The sequence below is a fragment of the Plasmodium yoelii genome (genome assembly GCF_900002385.2).
Source record: "Plasmodium yoelii strain 17X genome assembly, chromosome: 14".
NCBI classification, from domain to species: domain Eukaryota; phylum Apicomplexa; class Aconoidasida; order Haemosporida; family Plasmodiidae; genus Plasmodium; species Plasmodium yoelii.
This window is the reverse complement of record NC_036186.2, coordinates 2,309,449-2,326,095: the sequence shown is the minus strand read 5'-3', so window position 1 is coordinate 2,326,095 and position 16,647 is coordinate 2,309,449. Positions and strand designations below refer to the sequence as shown.

Sequence of the window (16,647 nt, the reverse complement as noted above, 5' to 3'; positions counted from 1 at the left end):
AGGGTATAACTTATCTCCTCTTTTAGGGGCTTATTAATTTATGAAAATATAAAAGTATATTATTCTGTTTATTATATTAAAAACCATTTGTGAGGCTAAAAAAAATATATATTATATAGCTAAAATGACAAGAATATATATTTTTCTGCATACATATATATTTTTTTATTTATTCTAATTTTATTCCTACAATATATAAAGGAGTATTTATCAATAATATAGAAATGCATATATCAACCTCTAGGTTTCGGATTGTATCACAAATTTTTATTTTGTTCGTAAACACGTTCCCATATTTATGCATACAGAGCAAAATGACTTATTTATATGCTTATAAATATGTATATGTAGCACATGCTTAATATAGCCCAATATTATATACATGTGTAAATATAATAAAAATCTAAGCACTCATGAAAATGTACATGTGATGGGCTTATATTGAGTCACATATGTTTGTTAAATAAAAATATCTAATGGTAATAATAAACGCATTTAATAATTGATTATTATAATGTAATCATTTTTGACAATTGTTTTATAGAAAAATATTGATATGCTATTTTAGAAAACCATGTTCATTGTAATACCAATAAAATATCATATATATGAAGATATAACTGCTTCTCGATAATACTTTTATTATTCATAAATGTAAATTTAAACACTAAAATTATATAGCGTGTAATACTGAAATATATTTTTATGGACACCTCGAACCATGTATATATTTGTTTTATTTTTTAAAATGATTACATAATGAGCCAATGTCAGTTTGAATTAATAGTATAATCTTAACATCTCCATTTACTATTATTTTATAATTGATGATTTATTCTTGGTCATTTTGCGATATGCAATATGTGAACAAGAACAAATATAATAATATATATTATAGTGGCATAAAAAAGGATAAATATTAACATAAAAATATGTCTATCTCATGTAACGGCATATAAATTTATAAAATAAATTAATTAGCTAGCTTATTGTTATTCCAAAGCTTCAATCAATCCTTGCATTTTCAATATATATGAATTAATCTTATAATGTTAAAAAAACATATATAAATATGTTATTATAAGACTGTCTTTTGTGCAAAAATTGTAACTAATCATAAGTTTGTATAAAAAAATAAATGCGTGTATAAAAATTGGAACTCATATTAAGATTACAATATGGTCTGTTGCAATAATTAATTTTTTTGGAAATTACATATACCCATATTCAATCTTAGTAAATAATGAAAACGAAATCATTAATATAACAAATTAAAAATTTTGTGACAAAAGAAACATAAAATAATGAGAAATGCTTCATTGAAAAAAAGAAATTACATTATTAAAAAAATTAATAAAATACTCAAAAAAAAAAACAATTTTTCACAATATGTATTACCATATATATTGTATATATATTTATTTATTTTTTTTAATACATATTTTGTAAAAGGATGTATCATAAAAGTTATATAAATAATAAAACATTTTTTAAACGAGCATACTGTAATCATATATTATATATATGCATGTGCAATATATTTTTTTTAATTATGAAGTTAATAAAATACATATTTATAATTGAAAAATTGAATAAAGCAACAAGTTTCGGTTTGGAATATATACAAGATCAAGTGTGAATTTTTTAACAGCCCTTAACAACTGAAGACTTATGTTTATAATTTTTTATCGTCCTTTTCGTTTACGTTTATTTTTTTTTCACTTTTTACGTTTTCTCTTTTATGGGAATTTTCCTGTTACTTTGTAAATTGAAAAGCATTTTTTATTGCAATTAAAAATATTTATATATATTTTTAAAATGAAATTTTGGTTTAGCAAAAAGAAAAATAGTTCTGAATATATTGATAATAAAAAAAAAAACAATGTAAGATAGTTGTATTTACATCAACGTACATGTATATAATCACATATAAACATTATACATTTTTTTGCCGATTATAATTCAATTTTTTTTTTTCTATTGGCTTCTTCCATTTCAGGATGAAATATACAAAGCTATTTTAAAAAACAGAGAAGCAATTGATGCTTTGGAAAAGAAGCAGGTTCAGGTTGAAAAGAAAATTAAGGTAAACCTTGAAAAGACACTAAAAAATGTGTATATATGTAATAGTCACTCTATTATGTATGCGTTCTTACAGAAAAGTTACATACATAACCGTTTAGTCAAAACGCACACACATATATATATGAGAGATACAATATATGTGGAAGCATAAATACATATACCCTTTGATCATATCTTAATTTGCATTTCATTTTGTTGAGTTAATCAAATATAATGTAAAAAATATATAAAATTTAATGTATTTCCTTTGTCTTTTCCCCTTATACCATAATTAAAGCAACTTGATATGGAAGTAAAACAAAAGGTTCAACAAAATCAGATGAATAATGCGAAAATATTATTAAAACGAAAAAAATTATATGAACAGGAAATAGAAAACATCCTAAATAATAGATTAACGCTAGAAGACAATATGATAAATCTAGAAAATATGCACTTACACAAACTTGCTGTTAATGCATTATCTTATGCTGCTAATACCCACAAAAAATTTAATAATGAAATGTACATAAAATATATATATACATATTGATAAAAATCATATTATATTATACTATTGATAATGATGCCTTCTACATTTAATATTTATAAATGCTTTACCATTTATATTATATAAAATAATCCCCTACCATCTTACTGTAAACACACTAAAAACTAATTTTTTCCCTTTTAATTACAGAAACACACAAAAAGTAGAGAAAATTATAGATACTCTACAGGAGCATAAGGATATACAAGAAGAAATAAATCAAGCCTTGTGTTTTAATCCATTAAATAATGTGGATGATGTAAGCCTTTTCACAATATTATAAATAAATTTTTATATTATCGTTATTATGATTATTACTATATGAATTTATTTTTATAAATTATGAGTGAACATAATTCAGAATTTGGTATTTTTTCATAAACGTTCAAAAAAAAACATATATGTATAAAAAATTACACGTATAATGTTTCATTTGTTTTTCTTTAGGATGAAATCGACAAAGAACTTAATTTACTAAAAGAACAATCAATCCAAGAAAAAATTAGTAAATTATATTTATCATTTTACTCTAATCAATTAAAATGTATATCAACAAAAAACAACATGTATATTTTTTTTTTGCAGATACACCAGTTAATAACATTTCTGAAGTAGTAATTGGTATAAATAAAACATTTTTAATGTCTTTTGTTTTTTTTTATTGCGAAATTGAGTCGTTGATTTGTTTGCTAATCATTTTTTTCATTCACTTTTTTTCAGATAAAGAAAACGTTTCTATAAGTAATACTATAAAGCAAGCTACTACAGTTAATGAAGAGGTATAATTTATTAGAAACATCCATTGTTATGTTGTGCTCAATTATAAATATATTTTATAAGCAAACTTATACTTGGAGAAATATATATTATTTATTTTATATTTCCATTTTTAGTCTGATGATGAAGAATTAAAAGAACTAATTGGAGAAATGACATAAATATTGGTATTAAACGAAAAACGAAACACAACTATAATGAATTTATACATTTTTAATTCGTACAAAACATTTAGATGTTTTAATTATAAAAAGGATATATTATTATAGAATGATAATATGTCTCTATTGCCATTCGTATACATATATGCATGTACCAACATAACTATGCTGCATTTATGTGCAAGCTGCAACTTAATAGTCGAAATGTATTATATAAAAAACGCATAATAATTTTAATAAAAGGAAAACGAAAAAAGGAAAGAATGAACGAACATAATATAACATATCATAACAAGTATTTATATGCACAATGGAAATATAATTGTATCGAAAATATATCTTTATTTTTTTATTATTTGAATATATTTTTATTTATTTAATTTTATAGTTCTCATAGTTTGACAGTTATCACCATACGACATATTAAAGGTTAACCAATAATCTTTATTTAAGAATCGTTATTATGGTATTTTATAAAATTGTGAATCCTAACTACTAAAGTCTTTCTATAAATAATAATTTGCGTTAGGATGAAATCAATTTTATTTTGAAATATTTACCTTTTTTCAATATGATTATATATATTTTTAAGAAGTGAGCATTTTCTAATTTATTTAATAACATATTTATAAGACATGAATTACACCAGATTATTTTATTGTTCTCCATTTTTGGAGATCATATATACACTTTTATTTATTTGTTTTATATTTTTTCCCTTCCATTTTCCGTTTATTTTACACATATAATTTATTAATAATGTTTAGTAAACTTACAACATTATATACATGTAGATTTACGCACATATGTATAAATATAAAAAAACTTTCATAATAATACAATTCAAGCGTTTATTTATTTATTTATTTTTTTTTTTTACTAACTATTAAATTTTTTTTTCTAAAAAAAATAGCCAATGGTTATCACTTTTCAAATTGTAATTTTTTTACACACATTTTGGCAATGCGCTTCAATAAAAAAAATATATTATATTCACATGGTAGAGAAAATGAAAATACAAAAAATATAACCATATTGTGCGAATTTTAGAAAATAATGTTATAATTTAATGTAGTTATGATAATATTTAAGGCATTTTAATGTTAGGCATGCTATAATTAGTTTAAAATATTTAATATATATATGCATATATTTAGTGCCTATTCAATCATCGTACTTCAAAAAAAAAAATAAGAGAGAATTGTTGTTCGATATTATAGAAAATTCTTTAAAATGGTATGACAACTATAAAACAACTTGTCGAAATAACAAGTTTAATTGCATGCAAATATTTACAAATATATATATATTAAGCACATAAATAGCGAAAAAGATTTAAAGTTATTTAAAAGCTACCTACAAAAAAAAAATAATAATAATCGCATGTTTCACAAAAAAAATATGACTGTTCAGAAAATTATGTATTTTTTTATTATAGAAATATATTTTTGTTTTCCCAAATACATAATTTAACAAAAAAAAGCTAGATCGCTAAAAAATTTATATAAGACATTTAAAAAAAATAAATATACCAATAAATTATTTGATATGATTAAATTAGACAAATTATATTTCTTAGATTATATTAATATTATTTATATCCAAACTTTTAATATATTATTTTTGTTATATAATTTCTTTTTATCAAACTTTGTCGTTTTATTTAAAATAAATGATATACTACCAAACAAAAGTTACGGTGATAAATTAAAACCAACAAATAAAAATATAATTTTACACATATATATAAATATACAAAATGGGAAATAAAAATTGTGAAGAAACAAATATTACCAGGGATCATATAGATAATCTTTTAAACTCTCCGAATATAATATATAAATCCTCAAGCTCTTTTGACGAATCGATTATGAACACAAAACCGTCGAAAAGGGATAGAATAATGTATCGAATCGAATACTTGCCGGTATGAAAAAAAAATAAATTTAATATACACCGACCACTATATATTGTTACATATATATGAGTTATTTATATATTCTCTCAAATATATAATGTTATTATTAATACAGGGCAAGTGAAAATATGCCACTAACTTATATTACATTCTTGTTATATTTTTTTTTTCTTTATATAATTCATCAGGATGGAACAGCAATATATTACAAAAGAAGAATAAGCGACATTAAGAAGATGTTTTGTTGTTATTAAGTTAGCGAAGCATTATAATCACGATTTGTTTTAATTTATTTATGCATATAGCAATTTAAATTCTTACATTTCTAAGTTAATTAAATTCATATTTTATTATTTTTATATTTATTTTATTTCAGTTTTTAATTTTATTATTTAGATATTTTTTTCTCGTTATATTTGAAATTTTTCCTTTTTATAAACATAGAATAAATCATATTTCATACTCAAAAAAACGAAAATGTTTACATATTCGCATAAAAGTATGCTATTTAGATTAATACAAGAATTATTCTAAAAATATCTTTATATAATTTATTTTATGGTATTATATACTTAAGGTATAATTGGATACAGCATTATATATTGCAAGTCTAAATAAGTAATAAAGTGAAATATTGCTTTTTATGTGTTTAATTTTCTTGTCAACACTTTATTATAAATAAAAGGATAAAATTGTACCTATAAATAACATATTGTTTTACATTTTAAATTGTATTCATTGATATTTTTATTTTTATGTCTTTATTTGCTATATCATTTAAATACTAATTAAAGGCACATTAATATTATATATTTAATAAATTCACCAATTTCGATAGTTCATTTTCTTAAATATGTCAATTTCCAATTTTAATGAAAGTTATGGATATTAAAACACACAAAAAATTGTACATAAATTTGACTCTTATAATTATTGTATTTAAAGTATGTTGCGTTATAAACACTGTAAAAAATAAAAAGGCATACCTTATTTTGAGAGAGTATCACAAACATATATTAAAGTATATCAATAAAAAAAAAATCGAAAAACCTAAATTAACCGAGGTTATGAAACACAACAATATACCCACTTTGTGATTTTTAATTTTATTTGTTTGATGCATATAATCAAGCAAAACAATAATACTTACAAAAGAAAATATTGAAAATAAAAAAACTGCATAAGGAATATATTGTATGTCTAATAAGTTGTTATAAGGTTCTAAATATAGATTTGTGTTGATTGTAGTAGCCATTTTATTGTTTTTAATGGTATATGTATACATCCAAAAAAATAATAAAAAAGTCTTTCATTCAGTAGATTCTCTTCTTTTTTAAATCACATTTTTAGTCCTTCGAATATAATGGATTATTATCACTTTATTTTCGTACTTTTTTTTTATTTTTTCTCTGGTTGTGTCGTTTTTTTTCTTTTATTTTAATTCTATATTATATATAATTCGTATAATTTTTGAAAACTTAATTTTGTTGTATGTTAAATGTTTCTGTGCAAAATTATTAAAAATATTAGGGGAATTCTTAAATTATATTCAATTGAAATAATTTTACGCAATAAAATACTTAGAATGCAATATTTTTACGATGATATGTGTAATTGTTTTATTATGGTATATCTTTGTTCTATCACTATTTTATTAATCTTAGTTTTTCTTGTTATCAATTACAGAATTCATATTTTATATTTTTCTTTCAGGTATATAATGAAAGTGGAAAAAAAAAAGAAAAAAAATCGATTCCATGGAAATTATAAGGACATCAAAAAATATATATGAATAAAATAAATAATTTTTATATAAAAGTTTTGTACAATTACTCATAATTCCATAAATATAATTCTATAAAATATATTTATAATGTTAGGAAATTATAATATAATTTTTGTTAAAATTAGAAATTTATATTAATATTAAAAAAAATTGATGAAATATAATATTTAACACAATTATATCCATAATGTAGTCAAACTATATAATCACATACTATATTTTTTTCTTTTCTCCGTTGTAATGTTTTATAAAAAATATATAACTTTTTAAAAAATATAATGAATATTTTTCAATATATTTTAGTTTCAATTTCTTTATAATTAATTGTTACTATATAGAGTTGTTAAAAACGATATATTGTAAAATTTCACAATTTTTTCAAAAAAAACAAACAATGAATAATAAAAAAAGAAGCAATCCTTATAATAATAGCGATTACAACAAAAGAAAAGACAAATTTTATGAAAATGAGAACAAAGGAAAATCAAATATCGATAATTATGGGCGAAAAGTTTGGGATAAAGAATATTATCAAAAATTGCTAGACGAAAAATCTTTAGAGGGAAAAGATTCAAATGAAAAACACCAAAATGAAGAAGATGAATTAATATTAAAACTGTTTCCAGATTTAAAAAAAAAAAATAAGATTGTCCCTCCTGATCCATCCGAAAGAAAATTATTAGAAGAAAGAACAGAGAATTTGTCATTAGAAAAAAATTTAGGAAAAGTTCAAATTGTTACTCATAAAACAACTAAAGAAGAGCAGGGAGGATATTATTGTAAAATATGTGATTGTACTTTGAAAGATTCGCAAACATATTTAGATCATATTAATGGGAAAAATCATAATAGAATGTTAGGATATAGTATGAAAGTAAAAAATGTTACATTAGACGATGTTAAAAAAAAATTAAATTTACTTAAAAATCAAAAAAATAATAAATCTCATGAAAATATTGAAAAAGATCTATATGAAGAAGCTAAAAAAGGAATAAAAGAATTACAAGAATTAGAAGAAAAAAAGATGCATAGAAGAAAAGAAAAAAAACTTATTAAAAAATTGGAAAAACAAAAAAAAAAACAAGAACAAAACAATGAATTAGATAACGACGATGTCGATGATGATTTCAAGAAATTTGGTTTACCCACTTCATTTGTTTGAATCACCATTTTTTTTGTATGTGCTCAGTTGCATAACTAGCACTTTTTATTTCACTTTAAACATGCGTATGTGTTTACTTTTTTTTGTATATCATTGTCTCTTTATTTTCCAAAAAATATTATATTGAAAATAGTCATTAGAAATGTTTTTTTTTTCATTCTCCCATAAAAAATTATATAAATAAAACTAAATCTAATATAAATAATATTTTTTAGTGCTTTAAAAAAACGAAGCATATTGTATTTACCCGTATAATCATGCAAAATATATATGTGTGTATGCGGTTGAAATGTGAATTTACGAATGTTTGTTTTGTTGAAATATAAGAATAAATACCGTCTTTCAAGACGATACTAATATTATTTATACAAAAATAGTAAACATATATATACATGCTTAAAATTGGTCGAATTTAAAATTATATTTTTGATCACTAAATTGAGCATTATATACACTGTATAATATATGAGATAAATAAATTTAAACAAAGGTGGCAAATACATACGAGGAACATTTATGTATCCTATATGTGCATAGAGACATGCCTTTCTCGGTTTCCAAAATTGCTATTCCATGCGCTAACCCATGAAATAATGTGAAACAAACATGTATAACGAAAAAAATAAAATATATTAAAAAATTGATAAAAAAATCATGAAGAGAAAAAAAAAAATCAATAAAAATAAAATACATCAATATCGAAATATATATATGAATACAAAGTATCAATACAAATGTTTCAAAATTATTAATATCAAGAGAATAAAAATGAGAGTTGTTAAAAATGAGACACATCGTGCTGCTATTTTGCCATTTTCTTGTTTCTCTAATTTTTTTAACTGATTTAAACCTTTTTCACTTTTATCTAAAGACATATCTATGTTATAATCAATTTGATCTAATAAGGACCCTTGATCAACTAACATAACTGATAATTCTTTAAAAATGTTATGTAAATCAATTACTGTATTGGTGATTTTTTGTAAATCACTATTTCTTTTGTTAAGGTTTAATAAGTTGACTTGATTTGGCTGTTCATATAGGCTTTGCTGTTCATGCATGTTATATTCTTCGTTTATTTCTCCCTGTATAAATATGTCTGAATTTTGTTTCTTATAAATTTTATTGGATGTATCAATTTGATATTGCTCAACTTGATCACAATTATTTGTCAATTTTTTAAATTCTTTTATATAATTATTTTGTTTTTTTTGAAAAGATTTAGAAATATATTGTAATTGAGAAATTAAACTAGTTTTTGCATTTTTTTTAAGCTTCTCAATAATATAATTTTTATTATTCACATTATTATTATCATCATCATTAGATATAGTATGAATTTTTTGTTCACATTTTTTTATTAACATAGTTATATCAGTTGACATTTGTGATATTTCTTCTGATAATTTTTCATCATTATTTAAAACATTAAAAAGTTTATTTTTTTGTAATTTTTGTAATTCTAATAACTTTGTTTTTATATTATTTATATCTTCTGTACATTCTTCTGTTGTTTCGATCCAGTGTGGAGGTAACATACTTTCTTCTTGCATTTCAATGTCTTCATTTTTTAGCAGATTTTCTCTACCTGAATCATTATCATTTAGTTCTTCATATGCCGATAATTTAAATCGATTTCTTTTTCTTTTTATTTCTCGTCTGTAATCAAAATATTTGTTTGTTATATTTCTATATATCACATCCATATTGTTCACACTCTTTAATTTTTTTTCCCTTTGATTCTTATTTAATTATACTTATTAATTTTTTTAGGAAAATTGTTGTATTGATTATTCCTTTGCCTCTTATATATTCCTTATTTTTATACTATAAAGGCAGAAATATCGTTTTTTTTTTTTTTCTTATAGTGGGGTGTAAAATATCTTTGTTTTTTCCTTTCGTCCGTTCTTCTTTCCTTTTTTATATTCAAATAAAAAATAAACTGGAGTAAAAAAAAACTCCTTTCACATTATGATATCTTTCATATTATATTTTTTTAAATAAACACTATTACACAAAAGTATTCATATAAATAGTTTCTTTTATTGTAATTCTAATGAAATATCCTAATATATTTTTTCCAATTTTTTAGAAATATATAAGAAAAATATAACTATATATGCATGTGTTTATTATCATTACCAATTTTATGTTAGGAAATATATTGTGCGATTTTAAAAAAACGTGAGTAATTTATTATTATTATTTTTTTTTAATTTCGCCGAAGAAATATATTAATTTTTTACAAAATTTTCATGTAAAACTTCTTTTTATTTATTTTACTTTATTTTTTCATCGTTCAGCTACTACGTTTTTTTCTTTTTTGTCATTTGCTGACCATTTTTTCTTAAAGAGATGAATAAAACTGTTTCCCGTGGTAACCCTTTTAAGATACACCTTTTAATCATATAAAAAATATATATTATTATAATTATATATATATTATATATATATGCGGACTTATGTGTAATGGAAATATAGCTATTTTCAATTTTATTTAGCAAATTTTCCTCTATTATAATCATAATATATATTTTTGAGTATTTTTCTTTGAATATATTTCTATTAGTCGCATATAATATATTATACACAATTTTATATGTTATCACACCATGATATTTAAAAAATATTTACTACTATAAGGTTTAAAATATGCAAAAAATATAATTATGGATATATATAACAGTCTTTTTTCCCTCAAATGACACATATATATGGATATTCCTGGTTTTGATAGTTTCTCCTTAAGATATAAATAAAATGATGTTCTTATGAATATATGAAAGGGATTTTCCAAACATTATGGTTATATATATTTTATTTTCGCATAATAAGTTGATATTTTATCATTTATCCCTTTTGTTATTTTATATGCAATGAATTTTTTAAAAAGGGGGTAAAGAAAATTTTTTTTTTTCTTAAACATCATCCATAGTCGTTAATTTATATATAGCACTAATATATGCATTCATTATATATGTTGTTAGTATAATTGAACAAAAATTAATGTAAAATATATTAAGAGAAACAAACTCTCAAAACTTTAATGTTTACCAAATAAAGAATGAAAAAAAAAATATATATACATGTAATGATGTAATTTTTTTTGAAAATAAAATACCATTAAGTACAAAAAAAAACAGTTTACTTATTTTGAAATAAAAGTTTAATATTTCATAAAATTTGTTAATATTTGTATTATCGTTATTATTTTTACTATAATAAAAATAAAGAAATATAAGGGACATATTTATATATGCAAGTTTGTTAATTCCTAATATTGTTTTAACCTATAAGATAGTGTAAAATATTCTATAACGATATATAATTGATAAATAAGCCAGAATATACACAATTATTTTCAAAAGAATATCAAATATATGTAACCAAGTGAAATTATATCAAAAATAACAAAAGATGGACCCATCCTTAACAGGGGATAATCTCGATGATAAGCAGAAAGCAGCTGTACGTAACAAAATTAATATATACATGAATATATAAGTACTAATTGGCCTAATTATATCAAATCATATATAAAACTATTATTATAGGCATCGTACCTTTTCGTTTTTAATTCCATTTCTTAGGAGAGGGAATAATAAAAATGCAATTACGAATAGCCTATATTTTTCAGTATATTATATAAGCATGTTTAGTGCTATACAACTATTACACAAAATAATATTTTATATTTTTATTTTCCACAATAGCTTTTATTAGGTTTACAAGAAATAGTACAAAGACAAAAGGAAAATGTTAAAGTCATGGATATTTGTTTTAATAAATGTGTTTCAAAAATAGGAAATAAATTAAGCTCAAATGAACAAAAATGTATATGGGATTGTGCAAATAGCTACTTTTACACCAATGCGTTTTTAAACGAGTAAGTGAAATGAAAAAGACAAAAAAAATATATAAAATAAGCATGCAAAAAAATTATTTTTTTGTATTACATAAATATGATTTGTAGTTTTTTTTTCTTGGCTTGTGTTTACATTGGTATATTTATATACATTAACTTACATACGCCAAAAAATAAAAATATATAATAAAATTTTTTTTTTCCTTAGGCGATTACAACAAATGACAAAACTTTTAAAATCAAATTCAGATTATTTAAATTTATAATCCCTTTTTTGAAGCTTGTTTTATCCTTTTTTGTTTAAATTTTCGATTTTTTATATTTACACATTTAATTTTTGTTTTACTTATTCATAACATAAAATGTTCCAGAAAATACCTCATTATATTTGTTTAATATAATTTTAACCTTGCAATTTTTTATTTTTTAAAGGAAATTCATTCACTTTTTTTGACATTGTATTAGAATTTCAAATTACTACTACATTGTATATATATATTTTTGTGTGTGAAATAAAATGTTTAAAATTGGGTATCCTTTAAAGTAAAATTTATCTATTTTATAATTGAGGAGATTGAGAAAAAAATATATTTCAATTTCATATTGAAAAGAATTAACATTGAACATATTTAAATGAACAGTGTTGTGTGTATGTATGTATATATATAACCACTGGTCTGATCCATCACAGTATTATTCTATCCCAATATACTATAAATACATCGTAGCCATTATATGGGTATAATATATATATAATATCCACAAGTAATACTATATTCAAGCATTTTGTAAGGCCCCTTAAAAATTTTTGGGGATATAAAAAAAAAATAAGCATATGCAAATATACCAATTTATAATTTAATTTGATTCGAAATATTTTTTATTAATTTCATTACTTTTTTATATATTATAAGAAACATGTTAGTGAAAAAAAAAAATATATGCATATATTTATATAAAGAAATATGGTAATTTTAGCAGAATTAGAAAAGTATTATAGTATTAAAAATCAAAAGAAGCGTAGGAATTAGAAGAAAACATATAATTTTATAACTGTGTTTCTTCACAAAAAATAAAAAAATAATTTTTATGCATGTGTAGGAGTTATAATGTGCGTTTTTTTATTTTTTTAGTGTGATAATCTTTAGTCTTATTCATATTATACAATTAAATATTATGTCAACTAATAAATATAATATATTTAATTATAACATAACAATGGTAGCTTGCATATATAGTATTTAATATGTTTATATATAATATTTAAGGATATATATGAAATAGTATAATGTGTTTTTAATTATTGCATTTTGTTAGCAAATAATACCGTTATTTATACTTTTGTATATAAATATAATTTTATTCGGATTATATTATTATTATTATTATTTTATTTTAATTACATTTTTTTTTTTTTTTTTTAATTTTAAATTTATAATAAGAAGTATTATTTTCAAATTACTTTTCCTCTTCTATGAGCAAATAATTTGGAGAATTTATTAAACTTGGTATATTACTAGAATATACAAAAATAATATTGAATAATAGAATCAAAAAAATCAAAGGAAATAATCTAAACATTTATAAAATTTGTTACGTTGCATTATTACCAGAATAAGATGAATGAGCATTATGATGTAATAACCTTAAAAAGAAAAAAAAAAAAATATATGTATACATTAATAGCATAGTTTGTGAAACATTTTTCCATAAACCTCAGGACGTGTATTTGCTCATTAAAATTACCCTATTATTATATATTCTTGAATATATACATATAGTTCACACCTAATATTAAGAAAAAATATATACTGTTATATATATACATACTAATAATTTAACATTACCCTTATATTTAGGTAATAATCTTGGGAACAGGACTTAAGGAATGTATTCTAAGTGGGCTTTTGTCACATTATGGTAACAAACATATATATATATATATATATATTGAAAATATGGAAAGGAAAAAAGAGGAACCTAGACAAAAAAGGAGAAAATGTTTAGGAATATATATCTCTAGAAATTCCTACCGCTTATATTGTGCGATGTATTGAGTTATTTCTACGTAATAATTGTGAAAATTTGTATATACATATTTTCCTACCATATCATGGAATATATATATTATTTTTTTATTATATAGGTAAAAAAATTCTAGTACTTGATAGAAACCCATATTATGGTGGCGAAACTGCTTCTCTTAATTTAACCAACTTATATAACACCTTTAAGCCAAGTAATAAATAAATAGCATAATGAATATATGTAGATAAAGGAGGAATTGATGAAAAAATAAGAAATATGCAATTACTATATATACATACTTTTATGCTTGATATTGTTATAAAAATTGTAATGTATCACCAATTTATATACAGCTAAACTAATCTCGTTTTCTTTCCCTTTATTATAGATGAAAAAATTCCAAGCAAATATGGAGAAAACAGACATTGGAATGTTGATCTTATCCCCAAATTTATTTTAGTTGGAGGAAATTTAGTAAAAATTTTAAAAAAAACAAGAGTAACAAATTATTTAGAATGGCTAGTTGTTGAAGGATCTTATGTATATCAACATCAAAAAAAAAGTTTATTGTTTTCGGAAAAATTTATACATAAAGTTCCATCAACAGATATGGAAGCATTAGTATCACCGTTATTGTCCTTAATGGAAAAAAATCGATGTAAAAATTTTTATCAGTATGTTAGTGAATGGAATGCTAATGATAGAAATACTTGGGATAATTTAGACCCATATAGATTGACTATGATGGATATATATAAGTATTTTAATTTGTGCCAGTTAACTATTGATTTCTTAGGACATGCTGTTGCATTATATTTAAATGATGATTATTTAAAACAACCAGCATATATAACATTAGAAAGAATAAAACTATACATGCATTCTATTTCAGCTTTTGGTAAATCACCATTTATATATCCATTATATGGACTTGGTGGAATACCAGAAGGGTTTTCACGAATGTGTGCAATAAATGGAGGCACATTTATGCTTAATAAGAATGTAACTGATTTTATATATAATGATAATAATCAAGTATGTGGTATAAAATCCAGTGATGGAGAAGTTGCATATTGTGATAAGGTCATTTGTGATCCAAGTTATGTTATGCATTTAGAAAATAAAATTCAAAAGATTGGGCAAGTTATTAGATGCATATGTATATTAAGTAATCCAATACCAGAAACAAATGATATTAATAGTTGCCAAATTATTATACCACAAAATCAATTAAATAGAAAGAGTGATATATATGTTAACTTAGTTTCATTTCAACATGGTGTTTCATATAAAGGTAAATATATTGCCATTGTTTCAGCTACTGTTGAAACTAATGACCCAACAAAAGAAATTGAAAAAGCATTGGAATTGTTAGGACCAATTGACGAGAAATTTATTAAAATATCAGACTTATATGTATCCACTAATCCAAAACCAAAGGATAATATATTTGTTACATCTTCCTATGATGCAACATCACATTTTGAAACCGCAACAAATGATCTCTTACAAATATGGGAAAATTTATGGGGACAGAAATTAAATTTTGATGACTTGAATAAGAGTGATAACGAGCTATGATTTGGGCATCGTTTAGCGAGAACATCAAAAAAGAACAAACAAAATAATTATTATCGTTATTATTAATTTATTCAATTTTACCTTCATAATGAGTTGTATTGAATTTATATATCAATCCTTTCGTTACTATGCATATATATATAGATGCTTATTTATTATGCGATGACCAATCCACTTAAAATGAACACATTTGTATGAATTATTTTTCATGCATACCATTTATTTAATATACATATTTTTCATTTGAATTTTTGTAATAAAAAATAGCAATATTTTCCACTAAATATGCATAGTTAATGCATATATATACCTTTGTTGGACTTCCTATATATATATGCATACATATATTGTATATGTTTTACGTTTCGTTTTTTTTTGATTTTACAATATATATTTCAACAAATAAACAAAAAATATTTAAAAAATGAAATAATAATAAAAAGGGTAATTTATTCTATCACAATAGAATAGTATAAGAATTATAAGCAAAATTTTTCATATAAATATTTAACTTTTGTGCAATATTATTTTATTACGATAATGCCCATTTTATTATTGTTTCCATGAGTGCTACACATTTATACTGTTGCTATTGCTATAAAACTATCTTATAATTTTTTTAGCATAATTTTTAAATAAATGATTTTTAATTTAAAAGTTCAAATGCATTTGCAAAAAAAGTTAATCATGAATAAAAATATTTTATTCATAAATAAGATGTTAATAAAAAATTTTTAAATATCTTGTTTATATAT

At 21.6% G+C, this 16,647-nt stretch overlaps 7 protein-coding genes across 7 annotated transcripts; 5 read left to right on the top strand and 2 right to left on the bottom strand.

The window, feature by feature from the left end:
* Positions 1-1,818: 1,818 nt before the first annotated feature.
* On the top strand, positions 1,819-3,552 carry PY17X_1459300 (vacuolar-sorting protein SNF7, putative; the record flags this gene model as incomplete). The annotated part of the gene is made up of 8 exons (XM_022957694.1): positions 1,819-1,884; positions 2,000-2,086; positions 2,363-2,589; positions 2,765-2,873; positions 3,062-3,119; positions 3,200-3,235; positions 3,335-3,393; positions 3,508-3,552. The coding sequence occupies 8 exons, from the start codon at positions 1,819-1,821 to the stop codon at positions 3,550-3,552; spliced, it is 687 nt and encodes a 228-aa protein (XP_022813041.1).
* A 1,759-nt stretch (positions 3,553-5,311) lies between these two features.
* Positions 5,312-5,724, top strand: PY17X_1459200 (conserved Plasmodium protein, unknown function; the record flags this gene model as incomplete). Its single annotated transcript, XM_723912.2, has 2 exons — positions 5,312-5,479; positions 5,659-5,724. 2 exons carry the CDS (start codon positions 5,312-5,314, stop codon positions 5,722-5,724), a joined length of 234 nt encoding a protein of 77 aa, XP_729005.2.
* Positions 5,725-6,473: 749 nt separating this feature from the next.
* Positions 6,474-6,725, bottom strand: PY17X_1459100 (dolichyl-diphosphooligosaccharide--protein glycosyltransferase subunit OST5, putative; the record flags this gene model as incomplete). Its single annotated transcript, XM_022957693.1, has 1 exon — positions 6,474-6,725. The coding sequence occupies one exon, from the start codon at positions 6,723-6,725 to the stop codon at positions 6,474-6,476; it is 252 nt and encodes an 83-aa protein (XP_022813040.1).
* Positions 6,726-7,650: 925 nt separating this feature from the next.
* Positions 7,651-8,418, top strand: PY17X_1459000 (zinc finger protein, putative; the record flags this gene model as incomplete). The annotated part of the gene is made up of 1 exon (XM_718643.1): positions 7,651-8,418. The coding sequence occupies one exon, from the start codon at positions 7,651-7,653 to the stop codon at positions 8,416-8,418; it is 768 nt and encodes a 255-aa protein (XP_723736.1).
* A 725-nt stretch (positions 8,419-9,143) lies between these two features.
* On the bottom strand, positions 9,144-10,124 carry PY17X_1458900 (SNARE protein, putative; the record flags this gene model as incomplete). The annotated part of the gene is made up of 1 exon (XM_718642.1): positions 9,144-10,124. One exon carries the CDS (start codon positions 10,122-10,124, stop codon positions 9,144-9,146), a length of 981 nt encoding a protein of 326 aa, XP_723735.1.
* A 1,711-nt stretch (positions 10,125-11,835) lies between these two features.
* PY17X_1458800 (mitochondrial import inner membrane translocase subunit TIM13, putative) lies at positions 11,836-12,549 on the top strand (the record flags this gene model as incomplete). Its single annotated transcript, XM_719261.1, has 3 exons — positions 11,836-11,886; positions 12,132-12,304; positions 12,492-12,549. 3 exons carry the CDS (start codon positions 11,836-11,838, stop codon positions 12,547-12,549), a joined length of 282 nt encoding a protein of 93 aa, XP_724354.1.
* A 1,353-nt stretch (positions 12,550-13,902) lies between these two features.
* On the top strand, positions 13,903-15,892 carry PY17X_1458700 (rab specific GDP dissociation inhibitor, putative; the record flags this gene model as incomplete). Its single annotated transcript, XM_022957691.1, has 4 exons — positions 13,903-13,920; positions 14,143-14,203; positions 14,430-14,522; positions 14,700-15,892. 4 exons carry the CDS (start codon positions 13,903-13,905, stop codon positions 15,890-15,892), a joined length of 1,365 nt encoding a protein of 454 aa, XP_022813039.1.
* Between the last annotated feature and the right edge of the window lie 755 nt (positions 15,893-16,647).